This window comes from Aspergillus wentii (genome assembly GCF_001890725.1).
Source record: "Aspergillus wentii DTO 134E9 unplaced genomic scaffold ASPWEscaffold_3, whole genome shotgun sequence".
Lineage (NCBI taxonomy): Eukaryota > Fungi > Ascomycota > Eurotiomycetes > Eurotiales > Aspergillaceae > Aspergillus > Aspergillus wentii.
Genome location: NW_024467834.1, coordinates 895,958 through 909,381, shown reverse-complemented (window position 1 = coordinate 909,381; position 13,424 = coordinate 895,958). Strand labels below are relative to the sequence as shown.

Below are 13,424 nucleotides of genomic sequence, written 5' to 3'. Positions count from 1 at the left end.
ATTCTGTTAGCGAGCATTTGTCCCAAAATGAGATATCAGTAACACAGAGTCCGAGGTCTATTGTCACGGGAAACCAAAAATCTCAAATAGGAGAATAACCGGCAATAGAATGACACAGGATGTTGCCTCATGCAGAAACTTGGTTTCAGTCATAGAGTTTATGGTGATTATTACGAAAAATGAATTGATGATCTTATTTCCAACCACTTTTTTAACTCTCCACAAGACCATTCCACTCAGTTAGGCTTTGTCCCTGCGCCTGTAATCCGGAACTTGAAAGCATTCATAGTTATCATAATTCTAGGTGGGTATTGGAATCATACAGGATGAAATACAGGCCAAAATGTTCCTGTAAAAAGAATAGTACACAAAAGCAAATACTTTTTTTAATCCCCTTAGCCCTGTTCGTGATCCATCTCATCCCGAGAGCGCTTCCCGAAGCCACTCTTCTTTCCGGCCTTGTTGCCTCTCTTCTCATCATAACTCTTCATTTGCATAATGGCCTGTCGCTGAGCCTCTCCAACACGCTCAGCCACAACCATGACCTCGTCTTTAGCAGCATCGTATTCACCAAGCTTCTTGCCCAGCGCACCCTCCACGCGGAGCCAGATCTCAATGTCGTATTGTGTCACAAGACTGATTGCTACACCACTCTTTCCTGCACGAGCCGTACGTCCAACTCGGTGGATGTAGGTCTTGCTGTCGGTGGGGAGGTCATAGTTGAGCACAACGTCGACGGACGGGATATCCAAACCACGGGCGGCAACATCGGTGGCGACCAGGATATCTCGGCTGCGGGAACGGAATTTGCCCAAAGCGCCCAGTCGCGAGGATTGGGACAGCTGTCCGTGAAGAGGGATTGCGCCGAACCCAAGCGCTCGGAGTAGGAATGCAAGTCGCTGTGTCTCGTGGACGGTACGAGTGAAGACAATGGCGGACTGGCCGGCGAATTCGTTCAGGAGGTACACCAGGTAGATATCCTTGTGCTTTTGAGGGATGAAACAGTATGACTGGAGCAGGGTGGAGACGGTCTGGTACTTGTTCGAGGAGACGGAAACTCGAAGGGGGTTGGAAAGCGATGCTCGTTGCAGCGACTCGACCTTGGAACTCATGGTTGCAGAGAAAAGGAATGTGCGGCGCTCTCTAGGAAGAACTTTGAGGATCTTATCGAGAATCGGTCCAAAGTCCATGTCAAGAAGTCGATCGGCCTCATCCATGACGAGACACTTGAGACCCCGTAGCGAGAAACCTTTTGTGTTCTCGAGGTGATCCAGCAAACGACCTGGCGTAGCAACGATAATGTGCGGCTTCTTTCCCAGAGCAATAGATTGCGGTACCATGTCCATTCCTCCGACGATAACTGCGGTTCGAACAGAGATTAACGATCCCAGTGCTTCAAAGGCCTCGGAAATCTGATACGCCAACTCTCGAGTCGGGGCCAAGATGAGGCCGAAAAGCGATTGCGGCTTATCCATGAGCGCTATAAATATATCAGCTTCATCCATAGGATTATCCATTAAACAATCTCCAGTAAATACCTTGCAACATGGGGAGAGCAAAAGCTGCAGTCTTTCCACTTCCTGTCTCTGCCAAACCGATCAGATCGCGGCCCTGGAGAGCCAACGGGATAGATTCGGCTTGAATAGGCGTAGGAGCCTTATAGCCCAAAGATTCACAAGCTTCACATAATTGATCGATGATTCCTAGTTCTTTGAAGCTCTTGGGCAACGGCTTTTTCTCCGATTGATCTTCTTGGTCTTGCGCTTGAGCATCGTCCTGGGGAGGGTTCTTTTCAACGGCGGACTCGTGAGAGCTGGTGGACTCGGCATCGCTCTCAACTTTTGGTGCCTCACTGGCAACCTTTCTCTTCTTAATCGGAGGCATGATAATCTGTAAATTGGCAGTGATTTCAATGTAGAGTCGTTTTTTCTTGACGACATCATCAGTAAAAAAATAATTTTGGGCGCCGCAACATCGTTGATCCGGGGCTTATCCGCGGGATTGCTCCGCTAGTCGAAAAAAAAAAGTCACCTTCCCTTCTAGACCTTTGCGAAATATTCTTCGAAAACAATTCTCTTCCATATACTTAACTCAGGCTTGTTTTCAAAATGGCCAAGGCACGTACCAAGAAGCGCACTCATGTTCGAGCGCAAAATGCCTCGGCCAGTGCCAAAGGCAGTGGTTCGTCCATGAACAAATCCCCGAAGTCTATGGTCCTCCGAGTCGGTGCTTCGCAGGTCGGATCCAGCGTCAGCCAGCTGGTTAAAGATGTTCGTTTGATGATGGAGCCTGAGACGGCTGTGCGATTGAAGGTAAGATGCATCCGCTGTCATCGCGCAATTTCAAGCCTAACGAAATTTTCTTTCAGGAACGCAAATCCAACAGATTGAGAGATTATACAGCAATGACAGGACCTCTCGGTGTCACACATCTTATGCTCTTCTCAAAGTCCGCTACTGGAAATACGAATATGCGTTTAGCCCTCACTCCCCGAGGCCCGACTCTTCACTTCAAGGTTGAGAACTATTCTCTGTGTAGAGATGTTGAGAGAGCATTGAAGCGCCCAAGAGGTGGAGGTCAAGACCACAAAACGCCTCCTCTGTTGGTTATGAACAACTTCAACTCCCCAAACGCAGACGAGAATTCAAAAGTACCCAAGCGTCTGGAAGGCCTGACCACAACCATTTTCCAATCCCTCTTCCCGCCGATCAACCCTCAAGCTACACCTCTCACTTCCATCCGCCGTGTCATGTGTCTGAACCGAGAACTGTCCTCTGAGGGAGAGGAAGAGGACTCATATGTCTTGAACCTCAGACACTATGCTATCAGCACGAGGAAGACCGGTGTGCCAAAGCGAATTCGTCGTCTTGACCCCAAGGAGATCCGAAACAAGGAAAAGAAGAAATCCGCTGTTCCCAATCTGGGGAAGCTAGAGGATGCTGCAGAGTACTTGCTCGATCCATCAGCTGCTGGTTATACTTCGGCTAGTGAAACTGAACTGGACACGGATAACGAGGTCGAGGTTACGGAGAGCACAACAAAGAAAGTTCTGAACAAGCGGGAGCTGCAACGCATGAAAGCGGAGGATAAAGAGAAGGCCCAGAAGAAAATCAACAGCGCCCCAGAAGTTGAGAAGCGGGCAGTCAAGCTGGTCGAATTGGGACCGCGCATGAAACTTCGACTAATCAAGGTTGAAGAGGGACTGTGCGATGGAAAGGTGATGTGGCACGATTTTATCAACAAGTCTGAAGAGGAAGTTAAGTCTTTGGAAAAGAACTGGGATAAGAAGAAGAAGGAGAAGGCGGCTAGGAAGAAGCTGCAAAGGGAGAACGTCGAGAAGAAGAAGCAGGAGAAGGCCAAGGCCAGATCCGAAGGGAAGGGAGGCGAAAACGATGATGAGGACGATGATGATGTTGATATGGATGACGATGAAGCTTGGCTCAGCGATGACTTTGATGAGGAGGAAGCCGAGAACAAGGAGGATGAAGTGGAGGACAGCGACGAGTCGATGGAGGAATAAAAGAACGCAATTGCAAGCTCTTTTCTCAAGTATCGTCCATTCTCGACATGAAGCGGCGTCCAACGTGCCCCGAACTGCTGTATCAAGTACCTGGCTTTGGAACACCGAATGGCCGCGCACGACAGTCGCCAATAGTTCGAGGCAGTTGGCGTTTTTCTCATTAAGGATAACAGGCTGTTTCTAGCTCTGATATTACGGTTGCTACGCTTACGACAATGAACAGCGGCATGAAATTCAGTTTCGACCATCCTTCCCAACTAGTTTCGCAATCTTTCCCGTGCGGACAAGAATGCATCTCTAGTCAAGGGCACGGCTAATGAGAAAACACTGGGTGACTGCGAATACTTCTCCAGCTTATGTGGTCTCCCGATGTCGCCATCTATCGAGATGTTGAAAGACAGCTTTCTGGTGAGATATGTTGAAAGACGATGTTAGATTATGAGGACCCAAAATTATACCCAAAGATTGTGGCTGTGGATGCATGGTCAAAAAAAAGGACAGTAAATAGTATAACATGGCAAATTGATGTCTTAAATTGTTCGCTTTGCATAAATTTACAGTGCTTAAATCATTATAACATGCTTTTCCATCATCGCTTGAGCTTCTCCTCCACAATCCGAGAAACCATCTTCTCAAGGACGCTAAAGTCACCTCCAGCTGCTCCTGCAAAGTAGCCCTCAACACTCTTCTCGACATACTTGCCGACGATATCGATCTCGATATTGACATCCTCCCCAGACTGTTTGCTGGCGGTAACAATCTTTTCCTGGGTGTAGGCGATGAGCATGACCTCAAAGTACCCATCCTCTCCGTCCACGACCTTGGTCACTGTCAAGCTAGCACCGTCCAGTGTAACATATCCCTTCTCCACGATATATCTCAAAACGCCCTTATCTCTTGGCTGCAGTCGGAAAACCAGCGCGTTCTGATCCGGTGTGACGGAGAGGATTTTAGCGATGGTGTCGACGTGACCTTGCACGAAGTGACCACCCATTCGTGTTTCTCCCTTAACGGCCCGTTCGAGGTTTACTCGAGAGTTTGTCTTCAAGGATCCGAGATTCGTGCGACGGAGAGTTTCAGGGGCGACTCCGACCTTGAACGAGGTTCTGTCGAATTCAGTAACTGTAAGACATGTTCCTATTCATGGTTGATTCGTATTAGTTCTCATCCCGCTAGATGGGACAATGGGAATTGGAGGTTTGGATTCATGCCATACCATTCACGGCAATGCTATCTCCAAGATGCGCATCTGTGAGAATCTCCTCGCAGTCGGAAATGGTCAGAGAAGTTCCCCCGCCCCCGCTTGACGAGGTGTCGAGGGGCTCCAAGGACGTGACAGCTAGCAAAGAATCAGTCAGTTCAAAGGATACTTCAATATGCAGCAAGAAAAAGACTCACTCCCGATTTTCTCAACAAGACCAGTGAACATGATTGAAGTAAGAGTGTGATTTGATACGTGTTAAAGATAGGAGAAAAGGGAAGAAATAGCGGGATCTGCGGAAGACTGTATATCAAAGTTGACCGCCCAATTTATAATCGCGACGAAGGACCAAGCTTTTATATCAAAACATCAGGCCCAAAAAGTTCCTATTAATCTGACACTAGAGGCTAATCATTTAAATTGCAGGATTGATGATCCTATTATTGGGGGTGGGCTGATAGACCGTGGGATTACCACTGCTATCTTATCTAATAGCTAATAGGGCCGTTTGGTGGGATGTGCACGGGGATAGCTTCAAATCAGCGACATTTCATGTTTTGAAGATCTGTCAGATATGGTTCTGGTCTGACATAGATTAGTAGCTAGCTGACACGGGCGATCTTATGCCATCCCACTATTCTTCACTCATCTTCTTATTAGATAATAGCTGAGGTGATCCCACTGTTTGTTTACCAGCCGCTGGGTAATCATTTCTGCAATATCCATTCTATAGAAACGCTATTTTCGCTTCCATCCCAAAATTGTCCCATGAACGCTCGCTAGTACATTCCAATAACCTCTAAATTACCCAAATTGCCGACATAACGTAGCTCTCGTAGGCAAGCAACTCCGCCCGGTTGACCTCGGCTTTTCTCCAAGTCGGTGATATTCCCGGTGTCGGCGTCTTTCTTACTCGTTGGCTTCTCCGCAACTTCAACATCAGCTCCGACTGATCTTCTTGGTTCTTGGGGTATAAAACTAAACTGAATACTTGAGCTGCTGTTGTTGAAAGCGGGAATTCCACTATTCAATGTCCGGCATCTCAATCGCATAGCCATGAATGCTACGCTGAAGCTACAAGCCATTGCCCGTCGGCCGGCGCTGTACTCCAACATCCTCAGACGCACGACACAATGGCGACGCTACTCGAGCGCTATCCCCACGCTGGACGATACGCTTCCCTTGGCGGGTATTCGGGTTCTTGATATGACGAGGGTTTTGGCTGGTGTAAGTTTGGGGCAGTTATGCATGTGTCTTGTCGGGGCTGGTACTGATCCATCCCTTGATATAGCCATACTGTACACAAATATTGGGAGACTTGGGGTATGTAATAACTCTTTGGTTTCTTTTCACCCAATTTCCTTTTTTTTTTTTTTTTAAGAATTCTAACATTGTCTTTACAGAGCAGATGTTATCAAAGTTGAACACCCTGTGCGCGGCGACGACACCCGTGCTTGGGGCCCACCATACGCCAAATATGAAGATGCGTCAAAGGAAGGCCCTGGGGAAAGTGCTTATTATCTAGCTGTACGACAAACTTATTTTCAAGAAAATTTTTGAAAGTTCAATTGACATGTGCAACAGGTGAACCGCAACAAGAAATCAGTCGGCCTCTCCTTTGCCCATAAATCCGGCGTCGAGATTCTCCATAAGCTTGTAAAGGAGAGTGATGTTCTGGTCGAGAACTATCTTCCGGGAGGTCTCAAGAAATACAACATGGACTACGAGACGCTGAAAGCTATTAACCCCAAATTGATCTACGCAAGTATTACCGGGTATGGCCAAACAGGGCCATACAGTAACCGGGCTGGTTATGACGTTATGGTTGAGGCAGAGATGGGACTCATGCATATTACAGGTAGTAGAGGTGGTGAACCCGTCAAAGTCGGCGTGGCTGTCACGGACTTGACAACGGGACTGTATACGTCGAATGCCATCATGGCTGCACTACTTGCCAGAGCTAGAACCGGCAAAGGACAGCATATCGATGCCTGTCTGAGTGATTGTCAAGTCGCAACTCTATCGAATATAGCAAGTTCCGCCCTGATCAGTGGGAAAAAGGACTCCGGACGATGGGGCACAGAGCACCGTAAGTGATGAAATCCTCACGACAGGGCACGTAACTCATTGCTAACATCTCTTCAGCATCAATTGTACCCTACCGGAGCTACCAGACCCTTGATGGAGACATCCTGTTCGGAGGTGGAAACGACAAGTTGTTCGGAGTGTTGTGTGACAAGCTGGGGTTCCCGGAATGGAAGACCGATGAGCGTTATATCACAAACAGTGTCCGTGTTCAGCATCGGGCACAGATCGACAGTATGATTGAAGAGACAACCAAACAGAAGACCACGCAGGAATGGTTGGAAATCTTTGAAGGGAGTGGTATGCCATATGCCGCCGTGAATGATATCCAAGGCACCCTTAATCATTCCCATGGTAAGTTATCTGCCTAACATTTCAAAACGATCGAAAGTTTTCCTAATAATTATTGTCAATATAGTCCAAGCACGCGGAATGGTCACAGAAGTCGATCATCCAGCCTGCGGTCCCATCAAGCTGGTGAATACACCGATCAAGTATTCTGAAGCCAAGCCAGGTGTTAGAACACCTCCACCAACCCTGGGCCAACACACGGATGAGATCCTTGGACAAGTCCTCGATTACGGCGAAGAAGATATTGCTCGGTTGAAGCAGCAGGGGGTGGTATCGTAGAAGATCTATCATCCATCACTGCCATCGTCGTAGGGTTCTTAAGGGGGGTGTCGACCGCCCACAGATTCACGGCCCAGTGACCTAAGAAAGAGGTAAACAGGTGGTCAAGCCTCGATGAGGCAATGAGAAATAGATGATCTTAATGATATACAATGCATTGGTAGACCAAGAGTCGAGCGTCGAGCGTTGAGAAGAGCAGCCCAGAAAGGGCGCGGGGACAGAAATCCCTTCTATCACGTGATGCTATATAAACGTCTGGATCCGTTCACGATGCGATCCTCTGTTATTTCAAAAACGACAAATAATCAGAACTTATGGAGGCATTCCTTCGGTCATCCCACGATTTGATTGTCTTTTAATAGCCAGATTTGGGGCATGTCACAGCAAAATGGGGTTTCTTCCCTGGCGTCTATAGAGACTACGCCACCATCCCACGCAGCCCCCATCACGAGTTCGCATCCAACTGCTCCATTATTCGAACAACGGGCACCAGCCAACATTGAGCAATTGTCTGGGAAAATACCATCGAATCCTAATCTGCCGTCGAGTACCGTCTCAAGTAAAGTGCAAATTCCAAAACTGTCCGCGGCTACCACCGAGCTCCTTGCACGGGTGACGGGGAATATAAAGGAAGAGAAGAAGAGAGATGATAATAAGTTCGCCAGTTGGAATTCATCTCTGTATCATAACAGTTTGAATAGCTGGGATAGTCGAGAAGCAAACAAGATGAAAGCTTCTTCGGCAATCATAGAGCTCCCAACGGCACCGTTTGTGTGCTCGAATACTGCTGTGGCCTCTGATATTCCCCAACACATTCCTACACCATCACAAGAGAACCATCTAAAATCAACAGGTCTCATCACACTTGCTCCTAAGCCAGCTGGACCGTCGTCAAAGCTTTTAGCCACTTCGACAAACATCCAGTCAGTCTCACAATCACAGCCTACGGCTCCAGTGGCCAAGAATACGTCCTCCGCAAAGCAACAGAAAGCGCCAGCCGCTCCCCGCCAGCGGAGAAGCATCACTAAGGGAAACAAGCGCTTGAAAAAGCGACGACGTGGGGATGACAGTGATGGTGAAGGAGTAATCAGAGCAGGAGAATCTAGTTCTGATGAGTCTGACATTGCACCTTCTGCAACGCAGACTAAGTCCGGTCGACAAGTGCATCGTCCTTCTCTCTATGTTCCACCAGCAGCTCCATCTCCAGTGGCCAACAAAGAGAAATCCAATTCTTTAGAATCGTCCGATATCACACCTACCCAGACCGCAGTCGCCCGAAAACGTAAACGCGTCTACCGCAAAGGGAAGGAGTTGAATGTCAACTGTATACATTGTGAACGAGGGCATAGCCCATTATCGAATGCCATTGTTTTCTGCGATGAGTGCAACGGGGCATGGCATCAATTATGCCATGATCCCCCTATCGATAATGAAGTTGTGACTGTGCAAGAGAAGGAATGGCTCTGCCGGGAGTGCAAACCTGTGCAGAACATGGTTGTCCATCCCACGGTTGTCCGAAGTAATCCGAGTCAGTCATCTGGACCACTCGGTCCATCACTTCGGCCTTCTTTGACAATGCCTCAGGCTGAGGTTGGAGGAGAGGGTTTCTCAGTAGATGAAAGACGAGGTTATTTGTCAAGCCTTTCACATGCAACTTTGGTTGAACTCCTGGTCACCATATCAGACAGTCACTTATCCATCCCGATATTCCCTGAGAACATGAGGGCTTTACAAACGTCAAATTTCTCTTTTCAGTCGAGTACATCAATGGCACCGCTTCCCTCTCTCCCTCACTCAACAAATACCCCGGCAGCTACCGCTCCAGCCCATGAGCCCACCAACCCTCCATTAGCTGACCAGCAGGACTCCATACCAAATCCAAACCCCCCACCTTCCGCTTCATCATCTCAAAGGAAGAAAAAGAAGAAGCATCACGATGACTCGGATGAATCCGAGTATGAAGAATTCCAAGAGCATCGTTTGTATCCACGGGCTGGAAATGGTTTCCGTCTCTCGCTCAACGTTGAAGATCTTGATATTATGCGGGATGATTCTGCATGTCCTACATTCAGCTATGCTTTGCATGGCCCTGCCAAAGCTCGGGCAGAAGCAAATGTAATGCCTCCTGTTTGGGGTACAGCATGATTATTACTTTGTTTTCTTCCGAGTTCTTTTCGCAGATACGTGATAATTGCTACTGTTATTGAATTCATGCATGTTCCATCCTCCGTTCAGTCAAGGGCTACGTGTGTATTTTGGTATGAACTTTATAGAAAGAGACTACGAATTGGAGGACTGGATCATCACCATGAATATAATACACGGATTTTATGAAGACTCAGATTCACTTGAGTTTATTTACACACATTTAGCTTGCCAACTTTGTTCTTCATGGCGCTCTTGAGCGTTATAACATACGTGACGATCACTCTGCCTCATGCAGCATAACTGTCCTTGGACTTGAAGAGGCCCTCTGCTCTGCCATGGGCTTCAACATCAATCGACCACTCGATACTACATCCCTGGTCAACTTTGTTGACGGATCCCATACAACCTCTGCGACGCTCTCTCTTGCCCTGGGCGCCTGACATCCAGTCTCATCCACATTGTAAATCAACAGAAAATCAGGACAACTACCTTCCTTCACCTCCAGACTTGAACCCAACTGGTTGGTATTCGATAGACCAATTGCTGCACGCGCACGCGTTGATACACATTCGTACAGCAACTCCGCGTCTGCTTGCGTGCCGGCCTGGTAGATTCCGACTCCCAGACAGGCTAGAGATAATGGATCTGGGGATCCCCACGGTGTAAATGCGTTTCCAACATTGTTGACTCCAATAACAGCGTCAAGATCATGTTTACGGATCATGTGTGGGATTTGTAGAGTGCCTCTGGATCGTTCATGTGGGGGGACATTCTCATCCTCCGATCGGTTAGGCGGCGAAGCCATGTATAGATCGCTAGTGGGCAATCCGACGAAACTGACAGGAAGATCATTTTCATGGATTTCTTGGGCGAGTCGACTCCATTCCTGGTCTGCGAATAGGGTGAGTCGGGTGCAGTGGCCTAGCATCACCCTCTTATTGCTTGACTGGGCCGTCCAGCCTTTCTGGTTGAGTTTGTGGAGAACATGCCAAACCATGGCATCTTTGCTCTTGTCCAGGTTGTAGTCGAGATGAAAATCAACATGTTTATCATTCTCCAAGGCGAATTCGATAGTCCAGTCGATATTCCTCTTCGCGGCCTCGACACTTGATTCGACATAGGGAGTCGTCCCGATGACATCTGTCTGGGGATAATCGCGAACTGCCGACTCCATCAACCGTTTATTCTCATCAGCATACTCGCCGGAGAAGATGGGGTCCTGCGCAAAGCTGACGACTTGAATCTGGCAGGAGTCTTTCCATTCATCCTTCAGCTGGAGGCCAGTTTCGAGACAGTTCAGTTTCACGGTATGGTCCACCTCCACGAATGCCCTCATTGCCGCGACACCTGACGCCAAGGACTCGGCTAGAAGCCATTCGCCTCGTTTTCGAAGATCGGGTTTGGTGAACTGCTCTTTGGCCTGGGTGGTGAAGGACAGTGCCTCTTGGAAGGAACCGGCAGATGGTCGAAGGTGCGCATATCGATGAGCACTGTGGATGAATGCCTTGTCGAGGTGGATATGCGGATGTGTCAATGTTGGCACAATCAGGGGGAATTGGGTGATATCTTGAGTTGACGAGGGGTTGGGATCGCCATGCGGGGTGATTGCAGCGATTGTTCCCTCTGGTGACTCTGGGGGGTAACTGATGGTGATATCGCAGATTGCTTGGGAGTTGGATTGTCCAGGTATTCGAACACCTTGGATTGTTTTTATAGGACTCGTGAGCTGGGGTGGCATCGTTATGTGATCTTCACTTAGGAGATCGATGAATGCGGAGAAGGCCGAATATATAGTATTGTCGGGTGGGAGTTCAATAATGTAAAATGATGGACTCAACTTATAGCAAATTTATAAATGGAAGGAAATCCAGCCATTTAAATGTCACATAAATTATATACACAATTAAGGAAATGTTGTCGAAGTGATCGAGCTGGATATGTTGGAGAAATGCTCAAAAGGCCGACCCCACATCGTGCTATTTCGACTCCAACGTCCGTCCATCCCAGGAAACTCGGACATTTTCTCAACGCTCACGCATACCTATTTTTCTTGGGATCATCGTCATTACTCTGCGGGATTTCTGAACAGGAACTGTCTATACATCATCATCTCATCAAGGACTCATCCCAACTAGCTTGGTTCTCTTCCTGCTTCTTTCTGGCTCCACTGACTAGCAGATTATGCGGTGATCATAGTGACAAACAATGAACTGATTCCATACAAGAACTCTGCTTTATCCATTCATATTTTATCAAATTAACAGGATATTAAAATTCAGATTATCATCGCAAAAGCACATAACCACCAAAATGACAACCACGACACCCACAGCAGCTCCAGCTTCAACCTCCACCGCATCAACACCACCGCGCATCGTCTCTTCCTCAAAGCTTCCCTCCTCTTCTTCTTCATCCTCGACCCGCGATAAGAAATGGCACGAATATCTCACCCTAGATGTTGTCCTGATCGTGCTAAACCGCACCATATTCCATCCCTGGGTCGCATGGATCCTGGTTCTTAGTCTCCGCGCCCAAGTCACCCCCTACACGGATCTCGCTTTTATCATCGCGACAGGCTACGCGATTTTCTTGACTGTGTTGGCTGTTGCGGGGGTCTTCAATGAGAGGATTGCGTATGGGCTGCCTCGAATAGTCGACTTGAGTGAGGAGGTCGTCGTGATCACCGGGGGTGCGAGCGGACTTGGTCTGCTTATTGCTCAGATCTATAGTCTGCGTGGGGTGAATGTTGCCGTGTTGGATGTGAGAGAGGTAGCCGAGATTGAAGGCTGGGATGAGGTTTCTGGAGCGGAATACTATAAGTGCGATGTTGGAAATCGGAAGGAGGTGGAAATGACGGCCAGGAGGATCGAGAAGGATGTACGTTTTTATTTTCCATGTTTTTTATACCTCGATTTTGTGGATGGGCTAATCCCAGTTTCTATTTACAAAAAAAAACACTGACTTTTCTTTTCTTTTTTTTGTTTTAGTTGGGCACGCCAACGGTGTTGATCAACTGTGCTGCGGCAGGAATCAATGGCAAACCGTTTCTATCGATACCTGCTGAGGCCTTCCAGAAAACGATCCGTACAAACCTCCTTTCCGTTTTCCACACCAGTCAAGTCTTCTTGCCTGGCATTTTATCCGCAGAGAATGGAGGGACCATTGTCAATGTCAGCTCTGTGTTGGGTCATCTGTCCGCGGCCGGCCTTTCTGACTACTCGGCAAGCAAGGCTGGTCTCAGCTCTCTCCATCGGACGTTAGAGGCCGAGCTTCGCGCCTCAGGTGACGATGAAAGAGTGAAAATGTTACTGGTCGAGATAGGCCAGATGGCAACACCGCTTTTTAACTGGATCAAGACACCAAGCAATTTCTTTGCACCTGTTCTCGAACCGGTTCATGTCGCCCAGCAGATCGTTTCTGCAATCGATAATGGAAGAGGTGGAGTGATCAGATTGCCCGCCTTCGCTGCTCTGATCAACTGGTATGCAGTTCTACCTGTAGGCCTGCAAAAGATTGCTCGGTCGTTGAGTGGAATCGATCGGGCTGCATCAGACGCCTCACCCAAAGCACGTTCACAGGATCATGGCGCATCAACGAGACCGCAAACACAAAGTGACATGGAATCTGAAGATACGGACTGATGCGGAGGTTGGACAAGCGGTATGTTTAGCGATGCAAAGTAATGGGCGAGAAGGCAAGGTTAAAACCCGACCCTCATTCCATATAATGTATCTAGAGTATGGCCCCGACGAACTTGTATAGCCGCGGAACTTATTTGGATGTTGAGCAACTGCGTGACGATTCATCTGCTTCGGTTGCAGTAGGCATCGAGCGTGATCG

The 13,424-nt window shown here is 48.2% G+C and overlaps 7 protein-coding genes across 7 annotated transcripts; 4 read left to right on the top strand and 3 right to left on the bottom strand.

The window, feature by feature from the left end:
- Window positions 1-3: 3 nt before the first annotated feature.
- On the bottom strand, window positions 4-313 carry ASPWEDRAFT_415897 (uncharacterized protein). The gene has a single exon (XM_040835596.1). The coding sequence runs from the start codon at window positions 229-231 to the stop codon at window positions 64-66; it is 168 nt and encodes a 55-aa protein (XP_040690320.1). The 5' UTR covers window positions 232-313; the 3' UTR covers window positions 4-63.
- An 82-nt stretch (window positions 314-395) lies between these two features.
- On the bottom strand, window positions 396-1,884 carry rrp3 (RNA-dependent ATPase RRP3; the record flags this gene model as incomplete). Its single annotated transcript, XM_040834853.1, has 2 exons — window positions 396-1,480; window positions 1,539-1,884. The coding sequence occupies 2 exons, from the start codon at window positions 1,882-1,884 to the stop codon at window positions 396-398; spliced, it is 1,431 nt and encodes a 476-aa protein (XP_040690319.1).
- A 224-nt stretch (window positions 1,885-2,108) lies between these two features.
- ASPWEDRAFT_109138 (Brix domain-containing protein) lies at window positions 2,109-3,520 on the top strand (the record flags this gene model as incomplete). Its single annotated transcript, XM_040828057.1, has 2 exons — window positions 2,109-2,312; window positions 2,369-3,520. 2 exons carry the CDS (start codon window positions 2,109-2,111, stop codon window positions 3,518-3,520), a joined length of 1,356 nt encoding a protein of 451 aa, XP_040690318.1.
- A 294-nt stretch (window positions 3,521-3,814) lies between these two features.
- Window positions 3,815-5,224, bottom strand: ASPWEDRAFT_415834 (riboflavin synthase). Its single transcript, XM_040835594.1, has 3 exons — window positions 4,919-5,224; window positions 4,737-4,859; window positions 3,815-4,657 (listed from the first exon to the last, which is right to left on the bottom strand). The coding sequence occupies exons 1-3, from the start codon at window positions 4,947-4,949 to the stop codon at window positions 4,110-4,112; spliced, it is 702 nt and encodes a 233-aa protein (XP_040690317.1). The 5' UTR covers window positions 4,950-5,224; the 3' UTR covers window positions 3,815-4,109.
- Window positions 5,225-5,647: 423 nt separating this feature from the next.
- Window positions 5,648-7,766, top strand: ASPWEDRAFT_38245 (CaiB/BaiF CoA transferase family protein). Its single transcript, XM_040834852.1, has 6 exons — window positions 5,648-5,948; window positions 6,013-6,044; window positions 6,125-6,248; window positions 6,306-6,810; window positions 6,867-7,160; window positions 7,225-7,766. The coding sequence occupies exons 1-6, from the start codon at window positions 5,778-5,780 to the stop codon at window positions 7,434-7,436; spliced, it is 1,338 nt and encodes a 445-aa protein (XP_040690316.1). The 5' UTR covers window positions 5,648-5,777; the 3' UTR covers window positions 7,437-7,766.
- Window positions 7,495-9,721, top strand: ASPWEDRAFT_415826 (uncharacterized protein). The gene has a single exon (XM_040835593.1). It carries the CDS (start codon window positions 7,812-7,814, stop codon window positions 9,579-9,581), a length of 1,770 nt encoding a protein of 589 aa, XP_040690315.1. The 5' UTR covers window positions 7,495-7,811; the 3' UTR covers window positions 9,582-9,721.
- A 1,189-nt stretch (window positions 9,722-10,910) lies between these two features.
- Window positions 10,911-13,225, top strand: ASPWEDRAFT_50087 (SDR family oxidoreductase; the record flags this gene model as incomplete). The annotated part of the gene is made up of 3 exons (XM_040837379.1): window positions 10,911-10,967; window positions 11,976-12,461; window positions 12,572-13,225. The coding sequence occupies 3 exons, from the start codon at window positions 10,911-10,913 to the stop codon at window positions 13,223-13,225; spliced, it is 1,197 nt and encodes a 398-aa protein (XP_040690314.1).
- Window positions 13,226-13,424: the final 199 nt, after the last annotated feature.

What these genes read in the sequence shown, in the direction of transcription:
- ASPWEDRAFT_415826 (XM_040835593.1), top strand. Translation starts at nt 7,812, where the DNA reads ATGTCACAGCAAAATGGGGTTTCTTCCCTGGCGTCTATAGAGACTACG.
- ASPWEDRAFT_38245 (XM_040834852.1), top strand. Translation starts at nt 5,778, where the DNA reads ATGAATGCTACGCTGAAGCTACAAGCCATTGCCCGTCGGCCGGCGCTG. An exon ending in CAAATATTGGGAGACTTGGG is followed by an intron (nt 6,045 to 6,124) that starts GTATGTAATAAC and finishes TTGTCTTTACAG; the next exon opens with AGCAGATGTTATCAAAGTTG. An exon ending in CACCCTTAATCATTCCCATG is followed by an intron (nt 7,161 to 7,224) that starts GTAAGTTATCTG and finishes TTGTCAATATAG; the next exon opens with TCCAAGCACGCGGAATGGTC.
- ASPWEDRAFT_415834 (XM_040835594.1), bottom strand. Translation starts at nt 4,949, where the DNA reads ATGTTCACTGGTCTTGTTGAGAAAATCGGGA. An exon ending in TCTTGTTGAGAAAATCGGGA is followed by an intron (nt 4,860 to 4,918) that starts GTGAGTCTTTTT and finishes ATTCTTTGCTAG; the next exon opens with CTGTCACGTCCTTGGAGCCC. An exon ending in AGATAGCATTGCCGTGAATG is followed by an intron (nt 4,658 to 4,736) that starts GTATGGCATGAA and finishes AACCATGAATAG; the next exon opens with GAACATGTCTTACAGTTACT.
- ASPWEDRAFT_415897 (XM_040835596.1), bottom strand. Translation starts at nt 231, where the DNA reads ATGGTCTTGTGGAGAGTTAAAAAAGTGGTTGGAAATAAGATCATCAAT.